The sequence below is a fragment of the Stylophora pistillata genome, chromosome 8 (genome assembly GCF_964205215.1).
Source record: "Stylophora pistillata chromosome 8, jaStyPist1.2, whole genome shotgun sequence".
In the NCBI taxonomy this organism is placed as follows: Eukaryota; Metazoa; Cnidaria; class Anthozoa; order Scleractinia; family Pocilloporidae; genus Stylophora; species Stylophora pistillata.
This window is the reverse complement of record NC_142526.1, coordinates 16,054,657-16,071,073: the sequence shown is the minus strand read 5'-3', so window position 1 is coordinate 16,071,073 and position 16,417 is coordinate 16,054,657. Positions and strand designations below refer to the sequence as shown.

The 16,417-nt window shown below is 40.4% G+C and overlaps 4 protein-coding genes across 5 annotated transcripts in view; 2 read left to right on the top strand and 2 right to left on the bottom strand.

The window, feature by feature from the left end:
• The window catches only part of LOC148725201 (uncharacterized), a 5,130-nt gene extending 2,232 nt beyond the window's left edge, over positions 1 to 2,898 (bottom strand). The window contains exons 1-2 of the mRNA XM_088731616.1: positions 2,080 to 2,898; positions 1 to 1,521 (exon numbers count right to left, since the gene is read on the bottom strand). The exon at positions 1 to 1,521 is cut by the window's left edge and continues 2,232 nt beyond it. Coding sequence (XP_088587742.1) covers positions 1,322 to 1,521; positions 2,080 to 2,830 — 951 coding nt within the window. The 5' untranslated portion in view covers positions 2,831 to 2,898 and the 3' untranslated portion in view covers positions 1 to 1,321. The remainder of the gene's footprint in view (positions 1,522 to 2,079) is intronic.
• A 1,498-nt stretch (positions 2,899 to 4,396) lies between these two features.
• Positions 4,397 to 5,787, top strand: LOC148725200 (uncharacterized). Its single transcript, XM_088730620.1, has one exon. The coding sequence runs from the start codon at positions 4,985 to 4,987 to the stop codon at positions 5,741 to 5,743; it is 759 nt and encodes a 252-aa protein (XP_088586746.1). The 5' UTR covers positions 4,397 to 4,984; the 3' UTR covers positions 5,744 to 5,787.
• Positions 5,788 to 6,065: 278 nt separating this feature from the next.
• LOC111337007 (uncharacterized) lies at positions 6,066 to 7,240 on the bottom strand. The gene has a single exon (XM_022943222.2). The coding sequence runs from the start codon at positions 7,215 to 7,217 to the stop codon at positions 6,066 to 6,068; it is 1,152 nt and encodes a 383-aa protein (XP_022798957.2). The 5' UTR covers positions 7,218 to 7,240.
• Positions 7,241 to 12,625: 5,385 nt separating this feature from the next.
• Positions 12,626 to 15,339, top strand: LOC148725199 (uncharacterized). Of its 2 annotated transcripts, none has more exons than XM_088731320.1 (2): positions 12,626 to 15,111; positions 15,243 to 15,339. In XM_088731320.1, exons 1-2 carry the CDS (start codon positions 12,649 to 12,651, stop codon positions 15,276 to 15,278), a joined length of 2,499 nt encoding a protein of 832 aa, XP_088587446.1. In that variant the 5' UTR covers positions 12,626 to 12,648; the 3' UTR covers positions 15,279 to 15,339. The 2 variants fall into 2 exon arrangements, with proteins under 2 accessions (XP_088587446.1, XP_088587445.1); XM_088731319.1 differs by having other exon boundaries at positions 15,240 to 15,336.
• The last annotated feature ends 1,078 nt before the right edge of the window (positions 15,340 to 16,417 follow it).

Genomic DNA, 16,417 nt, shown 5'->3' with positions numbered 1-16,417 from the left:
AAGGAAGTGGAAATTGAAGAAATTGTGAATTGTTTGCTGTGCTAAGGCTCGAGAAAGATTATTATATAGGCAATTGATTGAGGGCGCTGAAAATATGCAATATTTGAGACCGTCCAACATGATCGGTTCATTTATAATTTATGCAGTAAATGGCTTGAACACGGGGGTAACATGTGAAGGTGTAGTCTGATCGTCCGGGTGAGTGTAGTCCTGAGAAGGACTGTTGTCGGTGGTAGTGACTGACGTTTCGACAACCTGTGCGGAAGTCATCATCAGAGTCAAGTTACTAACCAACATTAAAGACAAAGACGAACCGAGGAACAGACAGGGAACAATTTATAAGATCAATTGTTCCGACTGCCAAGCCTCCTACATCGGTGAGACTGGCAGAAACCTCACAACAAGACTGACTGAACACAGACGGGCGACGAGGAAAGGTGATGTCAGCAATCACATTGCTGAACACCATCAACTTACCAACCACAACATTGACTGGGACTCTGCACAATGCCTAACCTACAGCACTGACTATTTTCAACGACTGACTCTGGAAAGCTGGTTTACTAACTTAGAACAGACTCCCCTAAACAGATGTCAACAACTACCCGCCCCATACAAACGACTCATTCACGACATAAACATCACAAATGACCAAAAAAGAACGACCTAACTTTACTGACAGATCGAAACAGACCAATCACGACCGACTTACGTCACTTGAGTCTTACAGCCAATAACATCACGGCAAAACCAGCCGATCATTTCACACGGACTGGAATAAGAACATTCTACTGACAACAATCATTCACTTGACTCTGATGATGACTTCTGCACAGGTTGTCGAAATGTCAGTCACTACCACTGACAACAGTCCTTCTCAGGACTACACTCACCCAGACGATCAGACTACACCTTTATAATTTATCTTGAATTAAGCCTTTAATGACAGCAGTTGATAGTAGATCTCTATTACATGTCTTTAGTACGTTTGGTTGTGCCTGTTCACGAGATAACTTGTTGATAAAACTATGGCTACCTCATCTTTAGCAGTGCTCATTAGGATTTTATCCAGTTGTGCTTGAGACAAGTTTCTTACCATATGTTTCGTTTGTTGTCAACCAGTTGAGCTATTTTAGCTGTATTTACTCTAACCTTGCCCTTTGCTTTAGCTTTATTATCCTCTGAGCACCTACTTTCTTCCACACTTTTTTGACTGACACTTGATAGGTTATCTGTCTCATCGTCACCATCTGTGGCTACCATTTTAATTCCGTTTCGTTATTTTCATTTCCGGTTGTTTTGTTACGTAATATCATGTGAGTTATTCCCACGTGCTTTTAGATTTGAAGTCGCTTGTTACATATGTTGTAGTTCTGGTATGGGTCGCTGTATTCCCAATCAGGGTAAATCGGTTCTTTAACGTGCTTAAGGCACGTTTTCTATTAAAATAAGCCGCAAAGGTAACACCATCATCATCACCAAAATGGGATTGGGATGGGGAATGTGAAGACTCTAAAATGCCTAAAAGTTACAAAAACCAAAACATTGTAAATTTATGAATTAATTTTATCAATTACAGAATGTAACAATATGATGAGTTATTGTCTTTTTCATTTGTTATTGTATAATGATTATACAAAACCTGTGGAACAGATATTATTGTAGGATATTAGCTACCATAAGACTAAAATTTTATATTTCTTTTCTTTCCTTTGCCAATGGATACAGAACTGGATTTTGTAAAAGCACTTTATATTTGCAACATTATAAATAAGATATTACCATAACCTCTTCAACAACTTATTATCATTTTACCTGCTGGTAGTTACCAATGTCAACTGCCAGCAGTACAGCTATACCATTCATAGTCTACAGGGGTTGATAATATTATAAGCAATCAGCTCCACCATGAATTTGATTTCCTTTCTTTTGTTATCATAAATAAAAAATGAACTGATTGATAACAATAATAATAATAATAATAATAATAATAATAATAATAATAATAATTTAAGTGTCAATTCATTAGCACTGCTGCACTAATTGAGGACACTACAAATCAACTCAACTATCACATACCTTGAACTTCACTGTCATTGTCATTCTGAACTGATTCTTCCATCATGTCAACGTCAATACCAAATGGGATTATGCTTGTCGCAGGAGAGCCTCCCCAAATTTCATTTAGGAGATCGAAATTTTCCTTAATAATTTTCTCGCTGCCACTACGACTTCCCTCGTTCACCGCATTCCGGTAATCTTGACGAATGTTCTTTATCTTTTCTTTGACTCTGTCATATCCTTTCTTGATTGCCAGCTTTTCCTCGTCGTTTTGACATTTGAAACTTTCGTATTCCTCTTTGTCCATATCCTTAATGCTTGTTTCCGTTTCGGTAAGGCTTGGCGTTCCAAAGTCATCAGGATACAAACTCGCCATACATCGTCTCACTTCGAAATACAGTGACTGGAGATCTGCTTCAAAGTCGACACCTTGAAAGTCACAGGTCGATTTGTACTCTCGCACAAACTTGAGCATCTCTTCTACCTTGTCATCGGACCATACCCACTTGGTCTTTTTCTTCTCTTTGCCCTTTTTCCGGATCAAATCTGAATCATTTGATAGCTTTCGCTCCTTCCCTATCCCGCCAGATTGCGAGTCATTATTCTTGTCCAGTCCTGATGTTTGATTTGACTCATCATCATGCTTGGGTGTGGAAGAACGAAATCCGAGAGGACTCGCCGACCTTGCAGTCGAAATATTTTCGGTTTCTGGCAAAGTATATCTCCATTTAGCCCCGCGGCCAGCCCCACGGTGTAAGCGGTCCGCCATGATGACCGTTTGTTATCTATGTTTAAAGGGTCTGGAAACAAGTAAAAAGTTGTCCCAGGTAGGCGAGTTATCCCCAGCAGAGTTATTACGAGGCAACTAGAGAAGTCGATGGAAAAAAGAAAAAATGTGGGAGCGTTAGGGTAACCCTCCTACCAGGGTAACCCTAGCACTAGGGTTAGTAAGTTTCTCCTCTTTTTTTTCCCTGCCGATATTGCGTTTATTCGTTGTCGTTCCAAAAAGTGTGTCGGGAAATTCTCGCATATCAGTTTTTAGCTACTCCAACTTTAGATGCCGATATCTAAGCAACCAATCAGAACATCGAAAAAGCCTCACACACTTTTGTTGATTGATGCCTTGTGAATTAGACTGTGCAGCCAGTTTGCTCGTGCTGCAGCATCCGATATCCGATGAATTCAATAGTAGAACATTCGGTCGTTTCACGCCTTACCGGCTCTTGACACTTCCTTAAAAGAAAAGTCTCTTAAATTATATTTTTATTGTAATCTGCATTTATTAAGCTTTGTCCTGACATAAAGTTTGCTAGGATTTTGGTGAAACTAGCGCGTACGAATTTTTCCCGAAGTACACCCACGAAGGTGGGAAGTAACCTTAAGTATATCTTAGATATTTTCAGCACCCGTTATAAAGCCGATTTTATTTTTCGTGAATTGTGAAAGGACCGTTCCCATTCAGGCTCACCAACACGTGCAAACTATGGTAAACCGGGAGGCCGGCAAACCGTGGTAGAATCCAGTCTCGTTGGTATTTTGATTAACGCTCTCATGAACGACAACGAATAAATGCAATATCGGCAGGGAAAAACAAAGAGGAGAAACTTACCGAATTACCTCCGCTTTACGGCAAGACTATGTGATGGTTTCGCGCCAGTCTGCGCATTCGATGACGTCATGCCCCCCAGCAGATCGCTGTTCCATTTGCGGTTTGTATTTTTGGTGGTTTCGGCGAGATAGCCTTCACGTCACGCCACAAACAAGCTCGACGATTGGCCACAACATCGGAATATTTCATGTAATGCTAAGCAATTTAATGTTCAGCTAGAGTGTCTGACGTTCTGCAAAGCTATTCGACGTAACGCTACACCATTTGTGAGTACGCTGTACCATTCGACATTACGCTGAGCCATTTCACGCAACGCTACACTATTTGTATGTGCGCTGTACCATTCTGCATTACGCTGAGCCATTTCACGCAACGCTACGCTGTTTGTATGTAAGCTGTACCATTCGACATAACACTGGTTGAGGTCACACTTGGCCCTTTTTTACCATAGTAAAGTTAAGTTTACCATAGTTACGTCAATTTGTAGTGTGACCGATGATTTTCGCTTTACTATGGTAAATGTAATTGGAGTGTGTCGCGATAGCAACCGCGGCAGGATGAAGAAAAGTTAACCATGGTAAAACGACCTGAAAAAGCATGGTTTATCACGCGTTTATCTAAACTTTGTTTATTTAAGTGACAGCTTGTCTACTCTCTTAGCATGGAAGGTCTAAAGGCTCCGGAAGAATGAAATAGTTGCGCTATTTCTATTCACGCGCTTTTTTCTTGTCTTCGGATCACGACGATCAACGCAGAAGCAACGTTAGACCCGGTTGTAAAACTTACCCAACGAAAGTCGCTGAAATATGTCAGACAAATTCAATTCAAAGTAAGTTAATGCTTTTACAATTGTTTCCTCTTCAAATGCCGCTTTTTTTTGTTCAAGCTGCTTAATTTGCGTTAGACTGCGTTTAGCTTGTGGTAAACGCTGTTTTCGATTGTAATCCTTTACTTAAATCTTTCAGCTTTCCATCGCGACGTTTCACAATTCCATCAGCTGCATTTGTAGATGATCGACCTCCTTTCCAACGCACACCTTACGTTTTCGGCCAACAGGAAAACAGTGTTTTTCCCGAATTTAACGTCCGTGGCATTGCCCCACAGTATCCGCTCAATTTTCCTTTTCACCCCTCAACAGCAGCTTTGCCAAGAAACGATTTAGCTGTGGACCCGGCGTATTCCGCAGAAAGTGCCAAAAAATCCACTTTAACCGAGCAGTCACGCATTCGTTGGAGTGATGGAGAGGTTACGTTGCTTATTGCAATTTACGGCGAGGAGTACCCTAGACGAGAAAGGGGAAAAAGCCTGGAGACGATGTGGGAAAGGATAGCAGCACGACTTGTCGCCGAAAGTAAAGAAATAAATGATTTTATCAGCGATAAGTCAGCAAAAAATTGCCGTGATAAAATAAACAACCTCAACAAAAAATACAAGACAGTCAAGGATAAAAGCAAACTAACAGGAGAAGGCAGCGAGGGCATTAAATCATTCCCAGAATTTGATGCTCTGGATGAAATTTGGGGGACAAGGGATTCAGTAAATCCCAAATACGTCGTGGAGGCAGGTACGTCCCACACTCCAACGACTCCTGTACCGAGTCCGAGTTCCTCCTCGGGTGGAAGTGCAAGTAACACAACGGCAAGTCGCGAGTCTGAAGTAGAAGAAGAGTCACCCCTGTCGCAGGCACTGGTTAGAAGCGGAGCTCGACGGGGAAAAGGGAAAGAACTAGTTGTGCAGCCGGGAAAACGCGCTCGACCTGAGGATGACGATGACGATGCCTTAACAGACGATGGCGAACTAGAACAAGCAAAACGGCTATTTTTCAAAGACAAGAAAAAGCCAGGCTCAAAGAAGAAAAAAACCAAGCAGAGTAAAAAGGACGACGAACGTGCTAAGGATCAAAACAAGGAAGAGGACATGCTGAAGGAGCTAATCAAGGCACAAACAGAGGCTGCAAAGAGAGCAGAAGAGGAAAAGAAGGAACTTTTCCAATATCTTAGGGAGTCTGACAACCTTACCCAAGAGCTTGTGCTTGGTGCGATACGCGAATTAGGCGTAATCCTCAAAAAATGAAAGTTAGACCTTTCTTTTTCCTCTTGTTTACAAGGTTCTTCTTTTTCGTTTTATTGTTGTTGTTTTTTACCGTTACAGTTGCAGTTACATTTTTGTTCCAGAGCTTTTGAACAATTTGCGAATGGAGTTTCCCAATTAATTTTTTTTTTTTTCAGACTAAATATATAGGCAGGAATGGAAAGTAATAATCCACAGTTTGACCATAATCGTGACAGCACTTTTTCATGAGTATAAATGTTATGAATGGAGTTAAGCAAGAACTCATCAATAATTTCAGATTTGTCCGTTTAATAAAAGGACAGTCTATATAAAAAAAATGAGTTCATTCAGCGAGAAATGCAGTTAGAGCTTGCCTTACAATTCGTCCCTGCCCGAATGCAATTTGATCGCCGTCATCATCCCCATCTTCATCATCTTCATCATCGGAACTATGGTCATCTTCGAACTCGTCGGCCCTTAAAACGCAAATGTTGTGCAAAATACAACAGGTCAGGATAGTACGTGGAACTTTTGGTGTCTTTTCTTCAAGTGGCTTTAGTAGGCACCTCCAACGACACTTCAGCTTTCCAAAGGCCCTTTCTACTATTACCCTACTCTTGCTCAAAATCTTATTAAACTTGGCCTGATTTCGATTAAGGTTACGGGAATGGGGATAAGGACTAACCAGCCAGGGTAGTAAGGGGTAAGCAGAATCACCGATCAGAAGGTGGCGCACAGTTACTCCATTAATGCGTTTAACTGGCTCAGTCAAAATAAGGTTGTGCTCGGCTCTTTGGTACAGTGTACTAAGTCTCAATACTCTGGCATCGTGAATACTACCGGGCCATCCTGTGCTGACATCTATAAATTTACCAGTTGCATCGACTACTCCTTGCAAATTAATTGAATAGTTTTGTTTTCTGTTAAAATAATCTTCATGATTAACATGGGGTGCTTTTATGGCGATATGAGATCCATCTATCGCTCCAACAACATTTGGAAATCCAGCTAAACTTTCACTCCTCCTCATAGCCAGTGTAACATCAAGCGGATCATCTGGGAACTGTATAAAATCGTCCTTGTGGCGTATTAAGGCTTCCATAAAGTTTTCACATATCTTTATTACAGTAGATTTTCCTTGTCCGAATGTTATTCCCGTCGTTCTATATGAATTGCCGGTTCCCATTCTCCATAACGCAATTGCCACGCGCTTGTTCAGAGCAACAGCCTTTCGGAAGCGAGTGTTTTGCCTTGAAAGGTCTGGTCCAACCAGCTGGAAAATGTAATCAAATGTCTCCTTTGTGACGCGAAAGTCATTTTTCCACAAGGTAGAGAAGACTGGATTCTGGTACATCTCTTCAAACCAACCCTGTGGTCTGGGATATACCCACGCCGCTCTTCGTCGCCGCACACAAGTATGTCTTATCCTCCTAATTCTTCTGGCGAGAAGAGCAGAGATTAAGTCATGCTGCCTTCTCTTACGAAGAAAATACATGTTCAGGGCAATAAACCTGAACCTTTGAGCTTTCCGGATAACAATTATAACAAGAAGAATAGCAACTATCATAAAGAGCGAGCGTTCAGAATCCATGGCGCAAGGGGAAAACAGAACATTTCTTTTCCCAGACGAACGTAACGCAAGTAAAACATGGAATGTCTGAACTTGTTTGTCTTTCTTATCAAATTGCAATTTGATTGACACTCTTTGGACAAAAATCCATCTGGGAAATGTTTAAGTCAACAAGCACAATTTACTATGGTCAACTTTTGTTTACTTACTTTTACCATAGTAAAAGCCCTTTACCACAGTTAAGTTTCTAATGTGACCTCAACCACTGAGCCATTTCACACAACGCTACACCATTTGTGTGTACGCTGTACCATTCCACATTACGCTGAGCCTTTTCACGGAAAGCTACACTGTTTGTATGTACGCTGTACCCTTCGACATTACGCTGAGCCATTTCACGCAACGCTACACCGTTTGTGCGTACGCTGTGCTACTCGATATTACCCTGAGTCATTTGACGCAACGCCATACCGTTTGTGTACTGTATTGCAAATGAGTGCTAGGCTATTCGCAATTTAGCTGGTCCATTTCACAATTTCATGTTCCAACTTGACATGGGCAACTAGACCGCTTATCATTTGGCTAAACTATTTATGTTTAGGGTGTTCTGTTTCATGAAGGAAACCTGGACTGTCTATAATTTGGCCATGCCATTCCTTTATTAGCTATGCTATCCTGCAGCTGACCCTTAAATCATCTTTGTATTTACTGATCTATTTGACATCCTTGTATTTTTGGTGGTGACGGCCGCCCATAGGGCCGGATGGGAGAATACTGCCCGCTCTCGGAATCAATCCGATCGCAGGAATTGTGGAATATCGCCCGCTCACGAACTGAGAAAAAAAATTAAAAAGTTGTTATTGCAAGGGCCCTTTAACATTTCTGGAATATAGTCGTTCAAGCATTTGAAAGTATTGGGTAAGACCCTGTAGTGAAGCTTAGACCTGTGAAATGCTGAACAGTGTTGCGTGATGGCAGAAAAAGAAAACGAATTATTGTTGCCAACGTGTTCTTTGGATTAGTTATGCACTGTTGGCTGTAAGCTGGGAAAGCAAATGTTTTAGCGTCAGTTGATCTACTTTTAACTTGCTAAATCGAAAATTTGGAAATTTGCACAAGGCCGGTAAGGGGCCGGTAATACGGGAAAGAAAGCATAAAATTTGATCGAAAAAGAGTTTGTAGGAGAATTGCGCGAATGGCTCGATTTGGCTTATACTATTTTGCGAAACGAAACGAAACGAAACGAAACGAAATTGTACTATTTTGCGAAACGAAACGAAACGAAACGAAACGAAATTTTGCGAAATGGCGTTTTTTCGCCTTTATTTAGCAAATATGTCTTCTTCGTCCGAAACAATATGTGTCCACTAATAAAATAATCAATATTTCTAAGAGCCTAATCACCTCTCATTTTATCAACCATAATAGTACTCGTTTCGCAAAGTAGTAATTTTGACAGAATTACTATTTTGCGAAATGGCGTTTTTTCACCTTTATTTAGCAAATATGTCCTCTTCGTCCGAAACAAAATGTGTCCACTAATAAAATGATCAATATTTCTAAGAGCCTGGTCACCTCTCATTTTATTGACCATAATAGAACTCGTTTCGCAAAGTAGTAATTTTGACAGAATTACTATTTTGCGAAATGGCGTTTTTTCGCTTTTATTTAGCAAATATGCCCTCCTCGTCCGAAACAAAATGTTTCCACTAATAAAATGATCAATATTTCTAAGAGCCTAATCACCTCTCATTTTATTGACCAAATAGAACTCGTTTCGCAAAGTAGTAATTTTGACAGAATTACTATTTTGCGAAATGGCGTTTTTTCGCCTTTATTTAGCAAATCTGTCCTCTTCGTCCGACACAAAATGTGTCCACTAATAAAATGATCAATATTTCTAAGAGCCTGGTCACCTCTCATTTTATTGACCATAACAGAACTCGTTTCGCAAAGTAGTAATTTTGACAGAATTACTATTTTGCGAAATGGCGTTTTTTCGCTTTTATTTAGCAAATATGCCCTCCTCGTCCGAAACAAAATGTTTCCACTAATAAAATGATCAATATTTCTAAGAGCCTGGTCACCTCTCATTTTATTGACCAAAATAGAACTCGTTTCGCAAAGTAGTAATTTTGACAGAATTACTATTTTGCGAAATGGCGTTTTTCGCCTTTATTTAGCAAATGTGTCCTCTTCCTCCGAAACAAAATGTGTCCACTAATGAAATGATCATTATTTCTAAGAGCCTGGTCACCTCTCATTTTATTGACCATAACAGAACTCGTTTCGCAAAGTAGTAATTTTGACAGAATTACTATTTTGCGAAATGGCGTTTTTTCACCTTTATTTAGCAAATATGTCCTCTTCGTCCCAAACAAAATGTGTGCACTGATAAAATGATTAATATTTCTAAGAGCCTGGTCACCTCTCATTTTATTGATCAAAATAGAACTCGTTTCGCAAAGTAGTAATTTTGACAGAATTACTATTTTGCGAAATGGCGTTTTTCGCCTTTATTTAGCAAATAAATCCTCTTCTTCCGAAACAAAATGTGTGTCTACTAATAAAATGATCAATATTTCTAAGAGCCTGGTGACCTCTCATTTTATTGACCATAACAGAACTCGTTTCGCAAAGTAGTAAATTTGACAGAATTACTATTTTGCGAAATGTCATTTTTTGACCTTTATTTAGCAAATATGTCCTCTTCGTCCGAAACAAATTGTTTCTACTAATAAAATGATCAATATTTCTAAGAGCCTGGTCACCTCTTTTTTTATTGACCAAAATAGAACTCGTTTCGCAAAGTAGTTATTTTGACAGAATTACTATTTTCGAAATGGCGTTTTTTCACCTTTATTTAGCAAATATGTCCTCTTCGTCCGAAACAAAATGTTTCCACTAATAAAATGATCAATATTTCTAAGAGCCTGGTCACCTCTGGTCACCTTATAACGTATTTTCCTAGCAGTTTGACCAAACATCAAGTGTTCATTGAGTTCGGCTGGAATTAAGATCGGCGTTTGAATAAATTGAGTCCTTCTAAATAATTTGGGTTGGCCTTAATTAAAATTAGGTTGGGCTCACGAAACGATCGACGTTTGAACTGGGCCTAACTTTCGAATGCACGCGAAGTTTAAAATTATAATTTTGGATATTTCACGAGTTATTTTTGGCATCAACAATGTTATTTTTCCTCTTAATGTTTTACTTAACTGCAATGGACGGTCATTCCAAACGTGAAGCGTTAGAAATAATTAGAACACTGGCCACCAACTCTGCAATAATTTACGACTTCTAGTTAAATTAATGACATACGTCGTGACTTATTAACTAAATATTTACAATTTAAAATCTTAAGTACGATGAGTTCTTTATGGTGCCAAATTTTGATTCAGCGGCACCATGTGTGACAAATTTATAGCCAATAATTAATTTCCCACAGGAATAACACTTTGTTCCAGGCCTTAAACTAACCACTTAAGAAGGCGTGAAATGTGCGAGTCAGCGATATCAATAGCACGACTAGTAAATTAACTTCAGGGATTGTGTTGCGCTCTTGGTGCACGTGTTGCTAAAGCTTTGCCTTTTTTCGATGTAATGAGACGAGATTATGGAACTTCAATTTCCTGTTCTTAAGCCAAAGACCATCGACTGTTCAGGTCTGCCTCTTTATGATTTTAATTGTTTTGAAAACAAGGAAATCATTGGAAATGGGTCGTTTGGCGCAGTGTTTACTGCCGATTGGCCAACACCGGATGCTGCTGTGGGAAAGGTTGTCCTGAAGAAAATGCTTAGTGAAGACATCCTGGAAAAGAAGACTTTTGTCAAGGAAGCGAGAATTTTGCAAAAGTTAAGTCACAACAACATCGTTAACTTTAAGGGAATATGCGACAATCCTTTTGCGCTCGTTCTCGAGTACGTTTACTTTGATTTTTCGCCGTTTGGTGTCAAGTCCAAAGTGAGCTCCCTGGCTGATTTTCTAACTGTTCTTGACGGGTTCAACTGCCACGGTTTCGATAGCCCTCACGTCATCTCCACGATTTGCAAGGACATGGCAGTTGGTCTACAATACTTGTATGGAAATGACATCGCCCATCGGGATTTGAAGCCGGCTAACATCCTGGTCTCTAATCGCCATTATTGTCATTTGCAAGGGACGGAAATGCGAGAGGTATGGGTAAAACACCCTTTACTTTGCAAGTTGGCCGATTTCGGTCAAAGTCGCTCAAAGGACATACAAACCAATTCTATCCTGCAGTCTCAAACTAGGCACGTGAATAGACGCACACCAGTCTATATGGCTCCTGAGATGCTCATCGAAGACATGCGCCTACCATTTGCCTCAGCGGACGATCTTAAGCGGGCTGACATTTGGTCTTTAGGTATGACCCTATTTGTCCTTTTAAACCCTTGCCTAAAGTATCCATACTACGAAGAGATACAGCAATTCATAAAGGAGAATAAAACGCCTCTTCGAGCACTTGAAGTACTGTTCAAGAGTAAGCAGGTCCCGAAGGAGGCATGCAAGTATCAGCACAAGCATGCTACTGACTGGTATTCAGTCAACAAGATCTGGTTGAAGTGTGTTCAGTTTGAGCCTGCTAAAAGGCCAAAAATTAAAGATGTGATTTCCATGATAAGCCAGGATTGCACTGCCTCCTCACTTAATATTCACTTGAAGGTTAGTCAATAGTTTCATGAGGAGATTGGCTAGTGTAGTTTGACGAGCATGCCAATTAGAAGGTATTCTGGTACGTACCGTGTTTAATTAGACCCTCTAAATCTCAGCGGAGCAGAGGAGTTCTGTTTGTGTGAGATAATAAGAATTTCTTACTTCTTTGATTGCTGTAATCTTTTAGTTCTCCGTGTGTTGGTGAGCCGTGTGTGTTTGTAGTTTCTAATTAGGTTTTAAATATTTTCTTTATTTATATTAGATATCTTAATATAGTATTGTAACGTTTTTTGAGGGCCACGAGTTTGTTAGTTTTTTAACTATTAAGTGTCACCCAAAGTTTGATTGATTGATTGATCATTCTGGGTCGGTTATTTGTAAGCAATTCCCTTCGATCGTTCCTTTCCGAACGCCACTTTTTTAAAACAACAACGTTGAACGAAGCGCTCCTGGGTTGCTCGTTTGTCTTCGGCGGAGGTTCTTTGGAAAGCGACACGCTTTCCGAGCAAGGCACGAAGTGCCGAGAGAATATATTACTCTAACCCACGCCAAGGAATCTAGAGAGCCCACGAGCGCTTCTTTCGGCGGTTGTTGTTTTAAAATAATAGTGGTAGGAAAGAAATGTTGAATGATCACACACGGCTTACCAACACACGGAGAATTTCGGATCACGTCATCATGGCGACCGGTCGAGCACTGCCGAGCTCGCTGAAATATTTTGTGTTCTCGCTCATAGTGGCTTTAATGATACGGGAGAAAGTCGAAAAACAACTCCTATACGGACCAGCTCATTTGGGAAAAAACGAGGAAGGACAAGAACGTCTGGCCGCTTTAATACCACTGAAGATGAGCTTGAGCTTGAGAACTCGAGCGGGTTGCGGCAAAATGTATTTATCGTTCAGAATTCCATATACAGCGAAGGATACAAGGACCCTACAGCTTAGCCGAATTGTCTTAGGTGGCGATGTACATACAAATCCAGGGCCTTCAAGTAAGAGAATGCCGAAAAACCCGTGTAAGGAGTGCGAGAAAACTGTTCGGTCAAACCAAGAGGCCTTGTTGTGTGTTCGTTGTAACACTTGGTCGCATGTCAAATGTATAGGCCTAAGAAAGGCTGAATTCAAGTCGTACAAGGTTTGCCCTGAAATACAATGGACCTGCTCTCTCTGCTTGCTTCCATTTAGCCAAGAAGAATGCTTGAAAGATTGTCTACAGGAAGAATTTGTTTCGATAAATAACAGTGTGGAGGAAGATGATTATGCAAATAACAATGCTGGCGAAGCTGTTTATGCAAATACATTGGACGTAATGAAACCCTGCATACGGGAATCCCCTGGGAGAGTAATCGTTGAGGAAAGGAAAAGGAATTCAAGCGGAGCCCTTATTGTTCATCTAAACATCAATAGTATACAAAATAAATTTGAAGAACTAAAAACATTGAACAATTCCCTTAGAGCACATATTATAGTAATATCTGAAACAAAAGTGGATAGTTCCTATCCCAACAGTCAATTTAACCTCCCAGGATACCACATGTATAGAAAAGACAGAAAAAAGGGTGGAGGCGGACTGTTAGCATACTTCTCTTCAGTTCTGCCTTCTAAGAAGCGGGCCCTGCCAAAGACTTACAAGACCCTCGAGGCAATTGCTGTCGAGGTGAAGATAGGAAGCAATGATTTGTTAGTTCTGTCAATCTACAGGCCCCCAAAACAGAAAATGAAGGGAAACGAGTCCAGCCTCCAGGATCTTAAAAGTGTTGAGGAGGAGCTTAACCACATCTGTCAGTGGGCGTGTTTCCAAAAGCAGTCTGTCATCATTTTAGGGGACCTTAATCTGGACAGATTGAGATTGGATCGTGCTGAGGGGAAACTTCTGAAAGACCTGGAAGAAGTCAATAATCTACAGTGCATGATAACTGAACCCACCCGAGTTACAGCTCACTCGGAGTCACTTTTGGACGTTATCCTAACCAACAATCCTGAACTGTTCAAGAAATGTGGGGTTTATCAGCCAGAAATGAGTGACCACCATATGGTGTTTGGAGAAATGATGGAGAAAGTCCACAAACACAAGACTCGCACTACTACTTTCCGGCAGACAAAAAGTACTGATTTCGAACAGCTTAACCGGGACTTGGAGGCTGCCCCCTGGCATGTAGGAGAGATTTTTTGTAATGTGGACGATCAATATGATTATTGGAAGGGACTGTTTGAGAGCGTTGTGGATCAACACGCACCTACTAAAAAGAAACGAGTCAGGGAGAACGATATACCCTATATGACTCCAGAATGGAAGCAAGCCATCAGAGATAAGAGAAAATTTGCAGTTCAATTTGCAAAGGATCGCTCTCTTGAAAACTTTGTGCTCAAACGAAAATACAGGAACATTGCGACACGGGAACGTAGAAAGGCAATAAAGGCCTACTGGTATAAAAAATCGGAAGAGCTGAAATCTAAGCCCAGCGAGTTTTTTAACACATTCAGGCCATTCATCAGTACAAAGACAAAAGACACCAATGCTATATGTTTGAAAACTGAAGATGGCGAGGTCGAGAAAGACCAAACTGTGGTGGCTGAACTCCTAGCAGGCCATTTTAATACGGTGGCAGCGAATATAGGAGGCAATCATATCACCAGCCTAACCGAGAATGATCATAGGAACCACAGTAGTGTCAAGGCTATTGAAAGCGGTTACAAGGGGAATAAATTTCATTTCAAAGAATTTAACAAAGAGGAAGTGCAGTGTGCTCTTAAAAATCTCAATGTAAGAAAGTCGTATGGGTGGGATGTGACAGCACCACCAAAACTCTTTAAGGGAGTGGCTGAAGGAATTGCACCATCCCTGACTAGACTTTACAATAACTGCATTGACTTAGGCGAGTGGCCATCTGAATGGAAGAAAGGCGAATGGACCCCTGTATTTAAAAAGGGAGACAGACAAGACAAATCGAACTATCGTCCAATCACTTCACTTATATGTGTGGACAAGATTTTTGAACATTTACTAAGCAAACAAGTGACCAGACATTATGACCCTGCTCTGTACCACAGGATGACAGCTTATAGAAAACAACACAGCTGTGAGACAACCCTGCTGATGTTGATTGAAGACTGGAGGTCTGCAGTGGACAGAAAAGAGCTGGTAACAATATTATCTGCTGACATGAGTAAAGCATTTGACTCGTTAAGCTATTCCCTCACTCTAAAAAAGCTGGATGCCTACGGTTTTAATAGCAGTTCACTTGAACTGATTAGATCATTTTTTGATAGCAGGCTAAACAGAGTAAAAATAAATGGCCACACGAGTGAATGGAGAATTATGGAACGTGGTTGTCCTCAGGGATCGTCATTTGGCCCTCTCCTCTGGAACATATTCCAAAATGATATGGCATTTCATATCCCTGACTCAAACCTTACGCTCTATGCTGATGACCACCAATTATATGTGACAGGAAAAACCTATGAAGAAGTCGAATCTACTCTAGTGACTCAGGGTCAACAAGCACTGTTATGGTATAGGGATAACTTCCTCTTGGCAAATCCAGATAAGTTTCAGTCTCTTACGATTAACCCAAGAAACATAGATGCAGATAAGAAGGGCAGCGTTCTCACCATCGCCAATGACGCGATCAGGAAAACTGAAGAAATCAAGCTATTAGGAGTAAATATAGACAAGAACCTTAACTTTACACAACACATTAGCGAAATATGCACTAAAGCCAGCCAGAAAGTAGGAGTCCTCATGCGCTTGCGTAACCTAATACCATGCCAAGCTAAGCTCATACTGTATAAAACAGCTATAATGCCACATTTAACATACTGTCATTTAGTCTGGAACTTTTGTAAATCTTCAGATGGGCGCAAAATCGAACGCATCCAAGAGCGAGCCCTGCGTGCGGTCTTCAAAACAACAACAGAGACATATGAGGAACTTCTTAAGCGTGCTAAGTTACCTACGCTTCATAATAGACGCTTACAGGACATAGCAACACTAATGTATAAAGTAAAGAACGATCTAGTGCCCAGCTACATATCTGAGATATTTACTCGAAAGGGTACTCGTTATAACCTTAGGAATAGTGACTTTGAAATACCACGATTTAACACTATACGCTATGGTAAACACACACTAAGGTATCAAGGACCATATATTTGGTCCAAATTAGAAAATGGTATGCGTGAACTACCAAGCCTTAGTATCTTTAAAACTAGAATCCGTAGAGTTGACCTGGTCAGCCTAGTGGAAGACAGTGGCAACTGCTGCAATCTTTGCAGCACGTGATTTTTTTTTTTTTTTTTTTTTATTTAATTATCTGCATGGTACAAGTATTTTTATGTTATCTGAACACTGTTGATATTTCTAAATATTTTAAAATTTTAATGCATAGTTTATCGGCTGTATTGTTACTTATTATGATACTGTACATAGTTTTTTTTATTAATTTAGT